General features: G+C 36.4%; 1 protein-coding gene across 1 annotated transcript in view; it reads right to left on the bottom strand.

Moving 5' to 3' along the window:
- ARID2 (AT rich interactive domain 2 (ARID, RFX-like)) overlaps positions 1-20791 on the bottom strand; it is a 254138-nt gene that overhangs the window by 6689 nt on the left and 226658 nt on the right. The window contains exons 17-20 of the mRNA XM_006865323.1: positions 8260-8398; positions 8084-8169; positions 6337-6460; positions 6153-6244 (exon numbers count right to left, since the gene is read on the bottom strand). Coding sequence (XP_006865385.1) covers positions 6153-6244; positions 6337-6460; positions 8084-8169; positions 8260-8398 — 441 coding nt within the window. The remainder of the gene's footprint in view (positions 1-6152; positions 6245-6336; positions 6461-8083; positions 8170-8259; positions 8399-20791) is intronic.

Raw genomic sequence — 20791 nt, 5'->3', positions numbered from 1 at the left:
GGTTTCAAAGGAGTGGTTGGTGAGCTTGAACCACTAAAGTTTCCATCCAGAGCACTAACCCATAGTGCCACGTCAGGACTTCGTTTTAATTTGTAAGTGGCATCAATATAAAAGATTTAAGATGCAAATCAGCTTCCAGGAAAACACAGCAGTTTGAACACAAGTTTATCTTCATTCAGACACAAAGAACACTAAAATAAATTAAAACAAACCCAAAAAGGTTTAAGACTGAGAGACAGAGATATTGTGCTACTTAGGGGATGAGGGATCAGGCAGAAAACACACTTGAACAGAGTCAGATTTCCCTAATCCCACCTCCCTTCTATGTTTCCAGAATGCAGAGCTCATGCTGATGCTCCTCTAGCACCCATCTCCAAAGGGGAAGACTCTCAGGACTCTTCTCTGGAGAAACCGAGTTGCTCTACAAGGACTGACATTTGGGGTCTACCAAGGATCATCATGAGAAATGACAACTACCAGGGACAGGTCTTGACCATACACCCAGAGCTTCCAATGAGCTTTTAAGTATTTAACTCTTAAAATATAAAGCAAAGCCAAAGTCTTTATTATGTTTGAGGAATTCAGGAAGCTGAAGAAAACATCAAAATACACCAGCACTAGAGCTCTGGTAGTGTAGTGGTCACTAATTGGGCTGCTAACTCGAAGGTCAGCAGTTCGAAACTACCAGCTGTTCTGTTGGAGAAAGATGAGGCTTTCTGCTTCCATATAGATTTACAGCCTCGGAAACCCTGTACAGGTTCACTATGAGTTGTAACTGACTCCATGGTACTTAACAACAACACTACCCTTAGAGAAATGAAAAGATACTGTATCCAACATGTGAATGATGTTAAGTGCTGTTGAGTCTGTTTTAACTCACAGCAACCCTGGTGCAGGATTTCTGTGGCTGTAAATTTGTCAGTGCAGGAAGCATACTCATTCTAATGCAGAGTGGCTAGTGGGCTTGAACTGTGGACCTTGTGGTTTGCAGTCCAGTGTTTATCCTACAGAGCCACTGTACTTCCCAACATATGAATGTTGTTGTTGTTGCTATTAAGTGCCGTCAAGTCAGTTCCAATTCATAGTAGCACTGTATAGGGCTTTCCAAGGAGTGACTGGTGGGTTTGAATTGCTGACCTTATGGTTAGCAGTCTAGTGCTTATCCTACAGTGCCACACCAGGAACTCAACATATGAAAAGAACATTATAAAATCGCAATGCCTAACAACTAAGAATGAGCTCTTGGAAATCAATGCTGATCTCTAAAGTAAAACTTCAATATAACATTTGATGATAAATTTAAGGACTTTTCTAGAAAACAGATGAAAAAAGGTAAAAATGAAAGCTGAGAGAGAAAAGATGAAAAAATTAGAGGCTCAGTCTAGGAAGTTCCAGCATCCAAATAACAACATATTCATGAAATAACGTAAGAAACACAGAACAGAGAAGTGAATGGTAGAGACTTTGAAAAGAAACCTGTAGGAAAAGTTCCTTTTACTGAAGGACATTAATCTCCAAATGCAAAGAAAACTCACTGAAATGAAATGCCCATGTCAATGAAAAATAACATCAACAAGAAAAACAGCTAAAACAAGGCACATCCATTATGAAACTTCAAACCCAAACCCCTGCCTTAGAGTTGATTCCAATTTATAGTACTCCTATATTGCTGCTGTTGTTGTTGTTAAGTGCCGTCAGGTTGGTTCCAACCCATAGTGATCCTGTATAAGGTTTCCGAGGACCGGCTGCTGAGCTGGAACCACAGACCTTGCCTACGGAACACAGAAGAACTGCGTCATAGGGATACAAGGCTGTACCGGTAGCAGATGGCCATATTTTTCTCCCACAGGATGGCTGTTGGGTTCAAATCGTTGACCTTTGGGTTAGCAGCCAACTTTTAACCACTGTGCCACCAAAAAGTCCTAAGAGCATACAGTTAAGGTTTTGGACAGGGGTATGGTTGGAAATCATATATAAATAGATGATAAACAGAATGAACTTCTGAACTGTCCAACAGGAAAGCTGCATGCTAACAGTCACTGAAGTAATGCTGGCAGATTTTAAAAGGAAAATGGCTTTTCAATTTAGAATTCTGAAGAGTTATGGTAGTTAAAAACCATTTTCAGAGGCATAAGGTCTTAAGAAAGAAGTATATGGGATTCAGGAAAGTGGAATGCAACACAGAAAAAAATGGCAAGAAAATAGCTGTGTACCAGACTTAGAGCAAGTTGTCTAGACTGAAAGAAGATTGAAGAAAGCCGCTCCAAGGGGAAAGCACTGTCACGTCATAAAACTGGTGCGAGGTTAAGCACTGTATTTTAGCATTTGGAAAACATACTGATAGGTACCCCTCCATATATGGAAAAAATCAGCATTTAGGCCCATAAAGAGATAAAGACAAAGATATAAACAAAAACAAAGACAACTCCAGAAAATCAAAAAGAAAAATCTGACAATAGCATACCATTTGGCTAAGCATCAAACAATATCAGTAATAGCTGATATAAAATTAACCTAATTTTATATCAGTAATAGCTGATATAAAATTAACCAAAAATTATGATAAAATAGTAAAAGGATGAGAAAAGGGAAGAAAAAGAAGGTTTAAGGATATTCTTATAAAAAGTGAGTCAAAAGGTAATGTGTGAAAGAGCAGCTTAAGAAATGCTGTTGTTTTTAAGTGCCGTCGAGTTGGTTCCAACGTATATTGACCCTATATACAGTTTCCATGAAGTGGCTGGTGGGTTTAAACTGCCAACCTTGTGGTTAGCAGTCCAGTGTTTATCCTGCAGTGATTAAGAAATAGTAAATATATATTATTTAGAATTATGAAGGCAAATACCAGGAAGAACAACTCAACATTGTTGAAAATTCTTCCTTGAAGGTGGCTGGGAGGGGGACTAGTGTACTTGGTTGCAAGCTTGTTAGTACTATATGGCTTTAATACACAATGTGCAGGGATGCGGGAGGAGGTGTTTCAAAAAGTTTGTGGAAAGATTCCATTATCTTTCAATTCCATTTTCCATAAACATCTTAAACACTCCTCATATTATAAATATTTTATATTTTATTATATATAAATCAAAAGGAAGCAAAACACTGCAATTCTCTAGGCCTCAAGTTAAATCAGAATGACGATCAAATTACATTTAAGACTCAATTTCAAGTAAAAAAAAAAAGTGTTGCTATTTCCTACATTTAGGGTACCATACTAAAGTTAATGTAGGTACATTTCTCCATGTCTTTCTATTGACTTGTGGCAGTTCCCTTTTCTTATTGTAAATAGAAATTTGCTTTCATTAAAAATAAAAGGGAACATATCTGTAATTTATTCTATAGATGAGATGTATCAGCAGAAACAGCTTCTCTTCTGCAGCTACTTGATTTCCTTGACACTCTTCCTTACACATAGAGGTTTTGCCAAATTTTCTATCAGTGTTTTTGCTCAAACAAAACCCCACAATCATTGGAAATCTGCATTTTACTGTTTCTGTTGCTATTGATATTGTTGCTTAAAATGAAAATGTATGACTCAACATTTTAAAAAGAAATATACATATTTATTAATGGAGTCCTGGTGTGATGCTGTACGATAACCACTGGACTGCTAACTGCAAGGTTGGCGGTTCAAACCTCCCAGCTGCTTCTTGGAAATCCTTAACAGGGTCATTATGAATTGGAACTCAATCGATGGCACTAACAAAAACAAACATATATTTAATAGACTCAAAATTTTAATTTATTGACCCAGCCAAAGTGGCTATATATTTTATTTTGCTATAAAATCCGAAGAAATTATAAAATTATTTTCAGAATTCCAATTGAGTAAACAAATTCCACATTAGAACTTTAGGAAAAAATGAATTTGTGAGTCTTTCTTTCCATCTATCAATTAACTAATATATTCACATCACTATGCCTGGTAGGTACTGAATTAAAAAGTCAAAAATATTCAATCCTTACTCACCAGCTGGTCCTCGGAAACCCTATTCAGTGTCCCTATGAGTCAGAATCCACTCGATGACACTTAATAACAATGTATTCCAAGATGATAATGTGCAATGCGTAGGGTGGCAGGGAGTACCTATTATTACATCCTTGGTCAGGGGCAGCCTAGTGAAAAAGCTGTCAGGAAAAGATTCCTGGGAAAGTTGACTTTCGAATTGAGTCAACAAAGCTGAATAGGAGACGGTGATTATTATGAGCACTGATCTTGGTACTCAGGCTACAAAGATTAATCAACAGAAAGTTTGCACACAGTTCAGTAGTGAAAAAAATGCCAAATGAGATTTATAAAACAATGCAATTAACAGTTATAAGGCAGACATGTTAAATGTTAGCAGTGGGGAAGAGGAACACAGCATAGGAAAGGATGTACAAAGAATAAAATGTCTGAGATGAATCATAAAAGGTAAGCAGGTTTTCAAGAGACAGGAAAAGCAGGGTGAGGGGTATGCATACTATGAACTATTAGGACAAAGGTATAAAGGTACAACACAGAAGAGCCCAGCATGATTAGGAATCTGCAAGTGGTTTGCTTTAGTTAAAATGCAGGTAATAAAGCAGAAAGCAGGGAAATCAAGCAAGAATGGTAGGAAGAGACCATCTTCTGAAGGAAGCAGGAATATTTTCATATGGTTACTAAGACCCTAATACTTTTTTTGCTTTGAAAAAGTATACTTATTTCTTATTTGAGTGGTAAAAAATTTTCATCTGTTAAGAAATGCTTTTTATATATCAAATATAGTAACATGTCATTGTAAATCCTTTTAAAAACAGGTTTAAACATGACTCTGTTTAACAGGAGTTTTAAAACCTGATCGAGTCAAATTCATTGCCCCCCCCCCCTTTTTTTTTTCTTTTACCCCTCTTTGTAAGTGATACCACTGTTTTGATGCTTGGGAAATCCAGTTGGAAGATGACTGCACTACTTATGGACTGAGTAAGGCTATGTGCCTGTGGGCAGGAGGCTCACTTGCAGAATATGCCTTTAGGACATTTAAATGAATATATATTTTTGTGTTGTATGTGTATATCTATTATTTTTTGCTTTGTTCATTTGTGAAACATAAGATGTATAAGGGAAGTCAGAGAGAGGAAACAGGACAACTGTTGTTGCAGGGAGGGGTTTGAAATCATTGAGATGAAACAAAGTGTATACTTTCATTTCACAGTAAACAGTTAAAAAGAAAAGAAAGATTATTGCAATAATATACGCCTAATCCAAGAAAAAACCTGAGACAGAGGAACTAAGCTAGATTCAAGATAATTAGGAGATAGGAGGATTACTAGTATGTGCAAGAAGAAAGTTAGAGAATGATTATTTGCAACTGAGGATGGCTTTTCAGTGAAGGAGGTGAAGATGGGTTAGCTGAAGATGTAGACAGGATACTAGGAAAAGTAGATTCTAGGAAGCCAAGGTGCTACAAGACTCCCAACACAACATCCCACATTTGTGTTCTCAGAGATCAACAAGCTATTAGTTTTAGTTTTTCATACATCTATAAAATCTTGAGTTTTCTCTGTTTGACAAGTTCACTAGAATGTAACTTTTAAAACTTTGGGAATTATAATGAATTTTAACATACTTTATGAATGTTAATTCATAATGTTATGAATGTGGTTATGAATCGGGCTGCTAATCTCACGGTCAGCAGTTTGAATCTACCAGCTGTTCCACAGGAGAACGATGAGGCTTTCTGCTCCCGTAAAGATTTATAGTCTCAGAACCCCTATACAGGGTCATTATGAGTCGGAACCAACTCCACGGCACATAACAACAACATGACCTTGATGGGTATATTAAAATGCAAATTATGTAAAAATTCCATTATGATCTTAAAGGACTTACATAATCAATTTCTTTCTCCCTTCTAGTAAACTCTTAAGTTCTCTCTTTAGGAGAGTTACTTTTTGCTCTAAATTCTATGGCCAATGAAGAAAAATAATCCATGAATGAAGTTTAAAGAACCCCTGCTGGTTGTTTCAAATTCTGTCTCTAATTTTTGGTTTTAAGAGGTCATGATAGCTTGACCTTGGCAAAAGCTTTTTGGAGATATTCATAAAACTCATGAGAAAACATCTTATTAAGTTATATGTAAAAATAAAAGAGAAAATCTAAATTCACTTTGGCTATGTAAAGCATAACTTACCTGCGACCACATTCTGAATATTTACCAATATTTTTTAATATTAAGGCAGCTGTTAGTCGGATGTGTTTAGTTATTGGTCCCTCTTTTTCATCCTTAAAAAGAGAAGAAAATAAAAGAAAAAGAATAAAGATCTAAGTCATAGAGTGCTCAGACCTTTCCAGATAAGATTTCAAGGCTTTCTTACTGTAAAATCTCGAAAGACAAGGTTTCTTGATCCTCTCCTGAGAGCCATAAGTGCAGCACTGGGATGGTTCACAATGGCCTTTTGGGCTCTAGGAGTCGAGCTTGTACCCCCTATAGCTGGCTGCCTAAAGTGATCAGAGAGGAAGAGACTGTTAAAATGATGCTACACACTGACTGACAAAGATGACCACACCCCCAGCTAAACCCCAGTTGGGTACAGAGTGAATAAAATGCCTCCAAGGTCCAGCATTAATGCTTATGCTTTCTGTCAGTCTAAACTAAAGGGCTCTTAGGATCTACCTTAAGTTTCACATCTTTTGTTTTCCAACGACTCAAATTTTAAAGCAAACAAAACAAAAATTTCAGTGTGGCCAATCTTTAAAATATTGTGCTGGGTAAGTATGCCATCGAAAGAAATAAATCAAAAGAAATAAGACACTGTATCAACGTTGTGAAATTTTCATTTCCGAATGAACTAAAAATGAATTTAAGAGGAAAATATTCCACATTTGAGTTGTAGATTATTATTTATGGAAAGAACTTAAGAATGTATTGGTATAAATCATCCTGGAGATGATAACCTGTTAATAATAAGAAATTACTTTGTTACATAGTCCTATCATTGGAGTTTTACAGTTGTATAGAAAATAGAAAGATGTGGAATGGAGGGACTGCTAATATGAAATTTATATAACATCATATCCAGACTCACTCTACCATGACACTATAGCTCTCTGTGTGACTTTGAATTTTCACTTCAAACTCATTAATATAGTTTATGAGAACTTCTATGAATTCTTCTGTATTTTAAGTCTCAGCTTGGGTGTGCCTTCTACCAGAAAGCTTTTCCCGGTCTCCTAGATTACCTTAGATGGGCTCTCACAAAGTCTTGTACTTATCATTTGAGAATTTATTACAAAACCTTAAGATGGGCAATGGGAAGCCTAGTGATGCAGTAGTCAAGTGATTGGCTGCTAACAGAAAGTCAGTGATTCCAACTTGTTAGCCACTACAAGGGAGGAAGATGTGGTCATCTAAAGCCTTGGAAACCTTACGGGGCAGTTCTACTCTGTCCTATAGTTGCTCTGCGTTGGAACTGACACAACAATGGCAATGGGTTTGATTTTTGTTTAAGAATAAAACACTCTAGCTTGATCATCATTATACCTCAGTGCCTCACATAATGAAGATATTCACAAAGTATATAAGCAGATTGGAGTCCTGGAGTGGCGCTGTGGATTAATCCACTGGACTGCAAGGTGGGGTTGAACCACAAGGTCGGTGGTTCAAACCCACTAGTCGCTTCTTGAAAACCCTATACAGCATCACTATATAAGTTGGAACCAACTTGACGGCACTTAACAACAACAACAAATGTTCCCCGTATTTCTATTCCTCCTACTAGGATTAAGTTAAAGAACACATCTCTTTGCCATTACCAAATACATAATCAATTAACCTCTCAAAGGACAAAGATCCATATGCAGTACTTTCAGTTTACAAACTATTTCACAGGTATCATCTGTCATTACTTTCAGTGACTTGTCTACAAAGGCATTTTACAGACCCAGCAATATGAAAAAATGGTGCCTAGAGAATTTAAGCAATTTGATCAGGGTTACACAGCCATTTAAGTAGTAGAGCTGGACTAGGACCCTCATCTCCTGTTTCCCAATATTTGTTACTGTGTTCTGCCTCATTTCTTGGTTTTTATTTAGTGTGTACAAAATAAAACAAATTTTCCTTACTTGGTAGAAGATTTTTGACTTCCTGCTTGTCCTGGCTCATCCTGTTTTAATCCTGCAAGCAAGGCATCCTTTGAACAGTGCTTATCCTTATTTGAAAAAGAGAAGAACACAATACTCATCAGGATCTTTAGTCCAACACTAGGAATTACTGTACAAACAGTACTAAGAAACTTTACCTGCAAGTGGGTAATAAAAGAAAACCTTTGTCGCTGAAAAGGCTCACACCCTTCCCAAAGACATTGCCCTGGATAGACATCTTTTCCTCCGTGTTCAGTTGCTGCATGGTAGAAAACCTGTGAGGGTGTCTGAAACCACCTGAAAAAAATCATAGCAGTAGAAGTGACTTGACACATGAATGTATTCTTTAACATAGGGAATATTATTGCTAATTGCCGTAGTCAGATCCAACTCATAGTGACGCTCTATAGGGTTTCTGAGGAGTGGCTGGTGGGTCTGGACCACCGGCCTTGTAGTTAGCAGTCCAGTGGTCCTGGTAGTGTTACACCAGGACTCTAAGATAGGTACTGTGCTTTCCTTAAAACAAACTCCAGATCAACATAAGATGTATTGGTGGTGGTGTTGAGTACTGTCAAGCTGGGTCCGACTCACATTGATCCTGTATGAGGTTTTTGAGGAGCAACTGATGAGTCTGAAGCACTGACCTTGTGGTTCAAACACACCTTATGACAGAGTACTTCTCCTACGGTGCCAAACCAGGACTCCTTATCAATATAGAGAAAAATGCAAAATAAGGCACATCTCTATTTGACCATTTCAAGCTAAGAAAATTTCTCTACTTATATGTATCTATGTTTACGCATTCACTTTTGGCAACTGATTTTAATATCCTTCATTCCCAATTCTTTAAGTTCAAAGAAGTTAAGAATCTCCTAAAAGTAAATATCATTTTAAAGCACAACAGAACATGTTCTTATAAAGAAATATCATACTCTATTGCAATTTTAGAAGTTCAAACACATTAGATTTCTTATTTCATATAATAAACCTTAGCCGATACAATATAACAATCTAGATGTCATAAATTTTGGCCATTGCTGTTATTAGCTGCTATCAAGTTGGAACTGACTCATGGTGACTCCATAAATGATGAATGGACTGAAACGCTCTCTGGTTCTATGCCATTCCGATGATCAGCTGTAGATTGAACCACTGTGATCCATCGAGTTTTTACTGGATGATTTTTAGCAGTAGTTTGCCAGGTCTTTCTTCTTAGTTTGCCTCATATGGGAGTTTCATTGGAACTAATTTAGCATTACACCAACATACAAGTCTCTGTCACCCAAGGTCTCTCCCACATGGAGGATGAGAATTCTACTTCTGATCCACTACTACCCCCCATACATTTTGGTAAGCTTTTTTTTTTTTTTTTTTTAACAGAGTTCTCATTTTTTATATCTAGGTTTAAGAAGTCTCATTTTTGCTATATCATACCCTGCTTACTATGAGGACTTAACAAGACAAATGTCTTATTGGTTAAGTGGCAAAGAACACAAAACTGATGAAGCATATACTATTGTTGCTAGTTGCAGTCAAGGTGGTTCTGACAAATAGGCATCCTATTGCAGCCAGAGTGCTCCTTGGAGGCCAGGATGGCCAAACTGTCAGGAGGGACCAGTCGTTGGAGAAGGATATCGTGTTTGGCAGGGTAGAGGGTCAGAGAAAAGGAGGAAGACCCCCAGAGAAATGGATTGGTCAAGTGGTAGCATCGATGGACTCAAGTGTGGCAACGATAGTGAGGTTGGCCCAGGATCGGGCAGTGTTTCATTCTGCTGTACATAAGGTTGCTATGAGTCGATACTGACTCAATGGCACCTAACAACAAAAACAAAATGCACAACAGAACACAACACTGCCTGGTTCTTCTATGCCATTAATATGAAATGAAACTATGACTTGGGTCTGTAAGAGACTATCAATTACTTATATATAAAAGAGTCTCTTAGTATGGTTTTAAAATACAAAAATACAATTAAATCACCCACTGAAATACAAAATCTCTATACACACACTGGAATCCTGGCGTGGCACTGTGGGTTAATGTTTTGAACTGCAAAGTTGGTTTGAACCACAAGGTAGGCAGTTCCAGCTTATCAGCTGCTCCTTGAAAATCCTACACAGGGTCGGAACTGACTTGATGGCACTCAACAGAAATAATACACACACTGATACACAGAGACATAAATTCAAATTCAAATGCACTGCTTTATATCAGAAGTCAAAATGATTATTTCTATTTTGTGAATAATCATGTTTATCTGTAATACAAAAAAAATGGATAATTTACCAACTACAGGGGGAAAGAAAAAGGTGAAGTTAGTGTTTCTTTAAATCAATTTAAATCACTAAGTATATACTACTGTGTGTGTTAAGACTTTAAGATGACAGAAAAAAAAATTTTTTTTTAAGCTTTCATTGTGAATTGAGTGATAGTTTACATGGGACAACATTGGTTTTGCACTCATCCTATTGTATTTCGTTTCATTGCAATGATTATAATTCCCTCGATGCATCATCATTCAACAGTATTTGCTTCTATTCCCTTTTTTTAAAAAAATTTGATGTACACAAAAACACCCAGAAATATATAATCATTCAAACAACCCAAGGGCACATTCGACAAGCCTGCCTCTTGGCTGCCAGCATACAGCCTTTCTCTTTCCATGACTCTGGAGTCCTCAGCAGCTCTATCTCTCTATGAAGGTAACAGAAAGTTTTAATCACTCATCACTCTACTTGCCTATAGACAGAAAGCACCAGAGTCTCATACTTGCTCCCTCTTCCCATGTCTTTTCCTTCTCTCTATGGAACTACTCAGGTCACACCAGTCGTTCATTAACTGTAGTAGTCCAAAATGAAGTTCTAATATAACTGTGAATGAAGCTAGTTAGACTGATCATATGAGGGTAAGAAGTAGTAAAGCTTTGCAAATCTATTAAATGAAATATCTACATTTTAAAAGTTTTGATGTCCTGATGTGGCACTTTGGGTTAATGCACTGGACTGCAAGATTGGTTTAAGCTGTACGGTCGGTGGTTCAAACTCAACAGCTGCTCCTTGGAATCCCTATACAGGGTCACTATGAGTCAGAACCAACTCAACAGCACTTAACAACAAATTCTACGTAGTCTGGCGTGGCACTGTAGGATAAGAACTTGACTGTAACTACAAGGCAGGTAGTTCAAACCCACCAGCCACTCCTTGGAAACCCTAACAGGGTTGCTATGAGTGAGAAATGATTTGATAGCACTTAACAACAACAAACTCTAAACAAATGCAATGTTGTTAAGCGTCCTTGAGCCAGTTCTGACTTATAGTGACCCTAAACACCACAGATCGAAACACTGCCTGATCCTGTGCCAACATTATAATTGCTGTTACATTTAAACCCATTGCTGCTGCTGCTGCTGCCGCCACTGCCAATTTATCACGTTGCAGGTCTTGCTCTTTTAAGTTGACTCTCCATGTTACCAAGCATGATGTCCTTCTTCTCCAGGGACTGGTCCTTCCTGATATTATCTCCAAAGTATGAGACACAAAGTCTCACCATCCTGACTTCTAAAGGGCCTTCTGGCTGTACTTCTTCCAACACAGATTTGTTTATTTTTCTGACAGTCCACAGTATTTTTAATATTCTTCTCCAACACCATAACTTGAATGTTTCAATTTTTCTATGGTTTTTCTTATTCACTGTCCAACTTTCACATGCATATGAAGCTATTGAAAATATCATGGCTTGGATCAGGTGCACTTTAGTCCTCAAACTGACATCTTTACTCTTCAACACTTTAACAGGTCTTGTGCAACAGATTTGCCTAATGCAATATGTTGTTTGGTTTCTTGACTGCTCCTTCCATCAATGTTGATGGCTGATCTGAGCAAAATGAAATCTTTGACAACTTCAATCTTTTCTACATTTATTATGTTATTTATTGGTCCAGTGGTGAGGATTTTTGGTTTCTTTATATTGAGGTGCAACTTTAACTGAAGGCTGTGGTCTTCAATCTTCATCAGTATTTTAAATCCTCTTTGCTTTCATCAAGCAAGGTTGTGTCATCTGCTTATCACAGGTTCTTAATGAGGCTTCCTTCAATTCTGATGCTTCATTCTTCTTCACGTAATCCAGGTTTTCAGATTATTTGCTCAGTTTACAGACTAAAAAAGTATGGTGGCACACACCCTTCCTGACTTTAAACCACTCAGTTTTCCCTTGTTCTCTTCAAACCTCTTGGTCTACATGTATAGGTACCTCATTAGCCCGATTAAGTGTTCTGAATTACCCATCCTTTGCAATGTTGTTCATAGCTTTTCATGAGACACAGTCGAAAGCCTTTGCATAGTTAATAAAGCACAGGAAAACAAAAGAAATGCAATACAAACACATAATTGAGTTTTCAGCATAGTGCTTATTGGAAAACTGTTTTTCAATATTATCTTTCTAGCTATCACCTTATCCTATATCCCTTTCCATCCCCCTAAACATAATAAACAGGCAGGCTCATTTAAAGAAACTGGGAATATTCAAGAGTATCTAAGAGAATATAAAAATGGCCACCTTGTGATTCAATTATGCAGACTAATAACATTTTGAAATATTTTTTCTTTAAGCCTTTTTCTGTGTTTGTGTAAGTGTGTTTTTAAACAAAATTGGGTTGTTACTGACACATTTATCTACTACTTCCACTGTTGGCCAATATAGTGCTTTTTCACAAATTCAAAGAACACCCTGCCTTATGATACTTTACTGCCATCTGCTGAAAAAGCATTTTAATAAATATGCAATTTAAGATGTATAGTGTGACTTGTGCCCCCTTTGCTGCACACAAACATATGCAACAGCTCTGGGCAAATAACCTGTCTCTGAAATTCACTTTAACTTGGAAAGAACCTGCTGAATCAATTCCAACTCACTGTGACCCAATATGACAGAGAGTAGAAATGCCCCATAGGGTTTTCCTCAGCTGCAGTCTTTATAGGAGCAGACTGCCATATCTGTCTCTCATGGAAAGGCTGGGAGGTTTAAAACCACCAAACTTTTTTTTAGCACATGCGTGCTTAACCAGTGTGCCACAAGGGCTGCTGAATTTCAGTTTACTTACTAGTAATCTAGCTTGTAGGATAACTGTGAGATACAAATTTGATACGTAAAAATTATTTCGCAAATAATGGTGGTGGTACTAGTTATAGTGACTCTGTACAGGGTTTCTGAGGCTGTAAATCTTTACGGGAGCAGAAAGCCTCATCTTTTTTCTGCGGAACAGCTGGAAGTTTTGAACTGCTGACCTTAAGGTTTGCAGCCTGATTCGTAACCACTGTGTAGGCCATCAATAAATAAGAGTTTTTAGCATTATTATCAGATTAGCAGTATTTGTAAAATTAGTACTAGACTCTTCTTTCCTTTCACCTTGCACATCTTGTTCATCTTCTCTCCTGAGGTCTTCTCCACAAGTATCCCTAAATTGCCAAGGTTTGCTCAGTCAAGCATGCTTCCATTATCAGGCAGTTTTCAGATCAGCACTCATTTGATTCATTTCTGTTCCTGAGAGGATGTCCCACAGACACTGCTCCAAATTTTCTGTACTTTTATTAAGCATTGAACTTTAATCCCATTTTAGAGCTTGTCTTCCCCTGTATAAGTTTTGCAACTTTAGGGATAATGTTTTAGGAGCACACAAGAAAGTATATTATTGAAATAATTTAAGTTTATTCTATTTGCATTTCCTTACCTTCCTCCTTTTCTACATGAAATCTTCTATCATTATTCAACCTTTTATTCCACTGGATTTCAAAATCAACAAATAGCCACTATTTCCAAAGGAGCTAGATATGTAGTAGATTAAATTCCTTCATAAATGATACTCTCTAACATCTGTTATCTTTCCCTTTCTACTGAATCCTGCCGTGAAGTATAAAAAATATGTTCTACTCCAATTAAAACAATAAAATAAATAACACTCAAAAGAACAGAGCCAGAATTTACTAGTAACTGGAAATGCAAGGTAAAACTATTAATATTTAATCATTTTTTATACTAACTGTATCTGACTCTTCTCTCAATCACTGGCAATGCTTAAAATATACATATAATTTTCAGTTATATAATCAATACAATGTATAATGGCTACTCCCTTGCTTAAATAATTGTAGCTAAACTGTAGAACCAGTTTCCGCATAAGAAGTACACTGGTGTTTGTTGGAATGAAATATTCTTTTATCCAAGTGAAATGCTATTTGTTACAATGAACAAATACATAAGACACTAGATGCAAAAGTTTCCAGATCACTGCTACTTTAAGCAGGTTAAAATACTTTATCTGACCTAATAAATAAAGCCAATACCTATTACTTGTAATTTATACCATTGGTGTAATGATTATTAACATTACATTTCCTTCTCGAACAATTTCCTAGGTTTCATTGTACATAAACAAGGGAAGTAAAGAAAGCATACTTCTACCATCTTAAGAGTTTAGTCTTTAAAAACCTGTAATCTGCTCAGAAAGGTCATATATATTACAGTATTTTAACAATTTGCCACTTAAAGAAAATTTACATAGATATCTGTAAGTATAAAATTAAGTTTGTTTTCTTTGCTTATAAAAAATGAAAACGCAAATAAAAGGACTGTAAATTGCCCTTCAGGAGAAAGTGCTCAATATGGAGTATTCTTAGTTGCTCAAGTTTTTGGCATGCTACTTTTCTTTAATGACCAAAAATCATTCCATGTTCTTCTTAATAGTCCTCCACCTGCAAAAACTTTTGACCTAAAATACTCGATATATATTGTTGTTGTTGTATGTTGTCGAGTTGGTTCTGACTCATAGCAACCCTGTATAGGATTTCCAAGGAGCAGCTGGGGGACTTCAAAGAGTTTGTGGAGAAAATGGAATTAAAGAGTGCTATTTTCTCACAAACTTTTAGAAGCCCTCTCAAAATTTTCCCCAGGAATATTTTCTAGATTTAAATAAGATGTACACATAAACGTTAATATCATACATAAAAAACTAAACTGCAAACAAATTTAGTAGGAAAAGCTATACTACTGGCTGTACAACAATAAAGTTTTACACCTCAATCCTTGACCTTTAAGTGTTCTACACACACTATTCTATAACAAAACCATACCAAGGCCATGCATTATTTTATACTTAAGTGAGATTTAGTAACAAGTCAGTAAAGTCTTTTTGTGAAAAATCCAAAACAAACAACAAAAAAATAAACAACTTTGGTGGGAGACTAACCCACTTTAAAAAAACAACAACAACGAGACTAGGCTCCTGGTGTGGCACTGTGGGTTAATGTGCTGGACTACAACATCAGTTTAAACTGCAAGGTCGCAGTTCCAATTCACCAGCTGCTCCTCGGAAATCCTAAACAAGGTCGCTATGAGTCAGAACCACTTGAAGGCACTTAATAACAACAACAACAATCGACTTTTAATGCTTATCTAGATGTACACATTGCAAAATATAAAAAAAGGGCTACCTTTATTTACTATTGTTGCTGTGTGCCATTGAGTTGATTCAGACTCATAGCGCTCCTACCTGTGTGATATAGTAGAACAGCCCCAAAGGGTAACTTTTACAAAGAAAAGTTCTAGTTTTTTTTTTTCTCTCTCATAGAGCTGCTATGTAGGCAGAGCACCCAACTATTGAGCACCAGAGCTCCTTAATTTTACTGTTAAAAAATTTTTAATTTATTGCCTTGAATAATTATAAATGCCAAATCAATACTGGTGTTTTTGGTAACAAAAAAACTGCTGTTATAGAAATGGATTCTCTACTTCCTAGTTTCTTTGTTACAGTCAATCCAGATTCAAAGCCATAGGCAATAGCAATGGATTAATGTTTTTGTGAACCCTGGGACATACAGGGCCCATCAATATTTTCCATCCCTGGGTTTTAGTGGGAAGCTCATACATATCTCACTTTTGGTGTATGCTGCCATCTTGTGGGGGCCTGCATAAATCTGAAGAAATGGGTCTAGATATTCCTTGGGACATCTGTGTCCCACTAACTATATAAAAATTCTATATAACTATATTATCTCAAAGAAAAAAGTTTGGTTTTATTCAAGAAGCCTTTCATTACTGAGAATTCAAGATCTTAACAAAATTTTTGAAGTATAGAATAATTTGGTCCTGAAAGGGTTGACTGGTTCAGCACCAAGGGCAATACTATTTGAGTTTTTTTTTGGGGGGGGGGGGCTTTTGTAGACAGAGGTGCAGCCTGCCTCCTACTAAGTTTCAAACTAAGGGAACTATCCCAAACACAGGAAGGAGCCTCAGATGCAGCCAAAACCAACAACCTTTCCATTGCAAATATCTTTTTCATTTTCTTCTGCTACATCTCCTTTTCTTTAGTTGTAACCATAGAGGGCAAGGTTTAAGTATTTGCTCTTTGATCCTCCAGTACCAACTTCTTTCTACTAACCTTAATGGTTTGTGAAGTAACCATAAAATATATAAATGTATTCTGAAGAACCTAGTTTTAAACAAACAAACAAAACAAAACCCACAAAAATGTGCATGAGTACCCTTCACTAGAAAATAATACTGGACTGAAATCATACATATGGAGGTGGAGTTGCACAATTTGGGCATAATAATAATGTTATACGTAATAAATTAGAAAAAAGTTTGGGAATAAATTAAAAACATGTTGCGATGTGTGTTTTTAATGATATAATAAACTATACAATAAATCTGAGACTTTCAATCTTGCTTGTATTCTTGGACACTTCACACATTCCTTGACAAGACTGCATACAGCATAAAGCACCTCCCACCCTAATTTTCCATTTGCTCAGCATTTACTATGCATCAGGCACACTCACATCCATCATCTTATTTGATTTCCACAGTTGCTCGTTAAATAAGTTAAACTTGTCCTGATTTTACTGCTGAACAACCAAGATTTTAAAAACGTAAATTTGCCAGTATCACACACAGCTAAATGGCAGAACTGGAGTTTGAAATCAGGTGTGCCTAAAACAGAGTTCCTTGGTTGGTAATTGACCTGCAGATGACCTGGCAGAAAAGTCTTAGCAATCTACTTTTGAAAAAAGCCTATGAAAGCTTTATAGAGTATTTCTAATGTGACAGTCAGATTGTTGTGAGTCAGAATCAACTTGATGGCAATTGGTAATGTCTAATATTGAAGTCCTGATTTTTTCTACTATCATATTTTATGACTGTTTACTTTGTTGTTGCTAAGAGCTGTTGAGTCAGTTCTGACTCATAGTGACACTGTCTAGGGTTTCCAAGGTGTGGCTGGTAAGCCTGAACGATTGACCTTGTGGTTCAAACAGACCTTGCAGTCCAGTACATTCATCTGCAACGCCACACTATGATAACATGCATAAATTAATTACCAAGTAAATAATGAGGTACATTTTTATAACCATGCATACATAATGTATGTCTTCTTTAATTATTAATATTTTTTAATGTTAGCAAAAACAACTCCAAAAGCATATATTGAATAGATTATCACTAGACATAACTTTCCTTATTCTATGTCGTTTCCAAGGACTTTGATACAATTGTTCTCATGCTATGTACATTTTGATCTTTGGTAAGCATGTTTATGTACTTGAACTCTTTGGTATCCAATGTGTATGGGAATAGAGTAAGGGAAAAACTCTGCTATCACCTGTGGATGGAATTAGAGCTTATTCTAATATCTTTTAATTTTTTTGGCAGATCATTAGTTATGGCTCAAAGAACACATACATCTCACACAAATGCTGCCAAAAGCACTGTTAGCATAAGCAGTCCCTTAGGTTATAAACTAGATATGTTCCTAACCCACATACTGCTATTCAGTCAATTCTGACCCACAGCAACCCTATGTAGATTTCTGAGGCTATAAACCTTTATGGGAACAGAAAGCCTCCTCTTTCTCCAGTGGAGATGCTGGTAGATTCAAACTACTGATTTGTAGTTAGCAGGCCAATGCATAATCCTCTATACCACCAGGGTTATTAAAGTGTGTCTTTAAGTCAAATTTTTAGGTAAGATGGAACAGATGCACAAAGTTCTTATTTAGCCTTATTTTCCATAGGTCAGCAGCTGAAACCCACCAGTGACTCTGTGGAAGAAGATGAGACTGTCTGCTCCCATAAAGATTTGGAAAGCCTATATATAAAGTTGCTGAGCTGGAATTGACTAAGGGCACATGCAGCAAGTAAGTATGATTGCAATGAAGAATTTGTTGAGAGTAGGGGTTGTTTCAATTGTTTCAAAGAGAGGGTTGATTGATTCAATTGTTTCAAAGAGAGGACTAACCCGGAGACTGCCTGTATATGCAATTAATCTCACATTTATAAAGGCTTATTATTAAAAATTATATATCCAGTAAAGTTAGCAGTACTGATGTGGCACTGCAGGTTAATGTGCTGGACTGTAAGGTCGGTTTGAACAGCAAGGTTGGTGGTTCAAGCTCATCAGGCACTCCTTGGAAACCCTACACAGGGTCGCTAGGAATTGAAACCAACTCGACAGCACTTAAAAACAAAAACAAAAACAAAAAAAGTGTCAACGATCTAGAACATTTATACACAATCTTCTAAATATGTAAAAGCACAAGATGGTGACTTATTATCTTAGAGCTGAAAATGCAAAATTCCAACAAGGTAGGTAAACAAAGAACAGCTGACAATAAATATCACGGTAGCCAATCTTCATTCAATTCACTCAGCAGATATTATGAAACTTTTTATGTCCCTGGCATTAATTCTATTTTATGTGCCAGGCAGTGTGTTAATACAATAAAACTTCTAAGGAACAAAGCATAAAGCCTTTGGTTTTATGACCAAATAACTCAGGTAAAAGATGCTACAATATGAACTTCAATTTTATTCTTTTACCTTTACACAATCTAAGCTATTGATCAATGTAACAACATAATAATTCCAACATAAACTATAATTTTACCTAGAATAAAGCAGTCTTTGCTGAAGGCAATATAAAATTTCACTCCGAATATCCTACTTTACCAGATATTTTCAAGTGATTAAGATGGCAATTATAACATCCAAATATTCTTTAGATACTTCCTTATACTGAAAGAAAATGTTCTGTCAGTTTTTGTTAAATATTTGCTTCCCCCCCCCCACTTAACTATTTGAAATATGGGAAATACAAAATTTAGCAGGAATTCTATATACTTTTGAAGAAGTGTAAGTACTTTTACTGAGTACAAACTCTAGCTATCTAGAATCCTTAAGTCATTTGTAATATGAGACAGCTTTAAAGAAAGTTGGTGAAAAACGGAATTAAAAGATAATGGAATTCTTCTATGAACTTTTTGAAGCCCCCTTGTAGATGGTGAAATTGATGTTTGTTTGCTGCTACTTTCTGTTATTTCCTTTTGTCTTAAACAAAATGTTACTCAAGGTTGTATTAATAGGAGAAATAAAACTTTACAAAACCTTAGGGAGAACTGAAATTTTATAGGATTCAGTAGCAACACAGTAATTTGAACCTCAATATAACTTGATGTAATTCCTGAATAGTCAAGGAATATAATTCTTAGTAGTACGGATTAATGTGCTGGACTGCAAAGTCAATTTGAACCACAAGGTTTAAGCTCACCAGCTGCTCCTTGGAAACCCTATACAGGGTTGCTATGGGTTGGAACCAACTTGACGGCACTTAACAACAACAGTACTAGTTAAAAGTCCTTGAAAAGAACAGCTTCCACACGGGAAATATTTGCTTAGAATAAATTTGAGAACCTCAAAGTTCCCAGGTTGACCTTTAATGGTCTAATTCTAAATATAAACAGAATATACATTATTTCTCTCAAAGGGAAACAATTTTCATCTTTTGTAAAGTAGTTGTTTACTAGAGATCTCTGAGAAGCAACATATTCTAAAACAGTGGGTTTTTTAATTGAATGTTTTTGATAGGATTATAATCCTATTTTTATACATAAAAATAAAATGCAGAGATTCTATACTAACTGCCATTGAGTTGATTCTGACTGCAAGGCCAGTTGAACTGCAGGGTCGGCAGGTCAACCTTACCAGCTGCTCCTCGGAAACCCTATACAGAGTTGCTGTGGGTCAGAACCAACTCGAAAGCACTTAACAACAGCAACATAAGACAGCAGAGGTTTTCTAAGACTAAATCTTTATGGAAGCAGACATAGTTTTAATCTTTCTTCTGCAGAGCAGCTGATGGTTTGAACTATCAACCTTACAGGTAGCAGCTGAACACTTAACCCAGTGCCACCACTAGAGATCCTAGAAATGTTATGGTTAAAGATAAATTTGAGGGTCTCTCTCAAACAATGTGACTGTCCTGACATCACACATTCTCAGAACACTAGAAACACAAGAAACATAGTCCCAAAACCAGAAGTGTTGTTGTTAAGTGCTGTGGAGTCAGTTCCGACTCATAGCAACCCTATATAGGGTTTTTGAGAAGCAGCTGGTAAGCCTGAATTGCCAACCTTGTGTTCCAGCGCATTAACCCACAGCGCCTCACCAGAACTACCAATAAGTAGAGGGCATGAAAATCCATAATTACCCAGAGTCATACAGTATTTTTTCTCCAATGTTACAGAATTAAAAAGGCAGTTCAAAGGTAATTTTAATTAAAGGAATTTGGAGGAATCTCTTTTCTTAAAAAAAAAAAAAAAGTTAAAAAAGCAAAGGCAAAATGTTAGCGTATATATATATATT

Source organism: Chrysochloris asiatica, unplaced genomic scaffold (genome assembly GCF_000296735.1).
Source record: "Chrysochloris asiatica unplaced genomic scaffold, ChrAsi1.0 scaffold00077, whole genome shotgun sequence".
Classification (NCBI taxonomy): domain Eukaryota; kingdom Metazoa; phylum Chordata; class Mammalia; order Afrosoricida; family Chrysochloridae; genus Chrysochloris; species Chrysochloris asiatica.
Note: the sequence above shows the minus strand (reverse complement) of the source record. Positions and strands in the feature narration are given on the sequence as shown.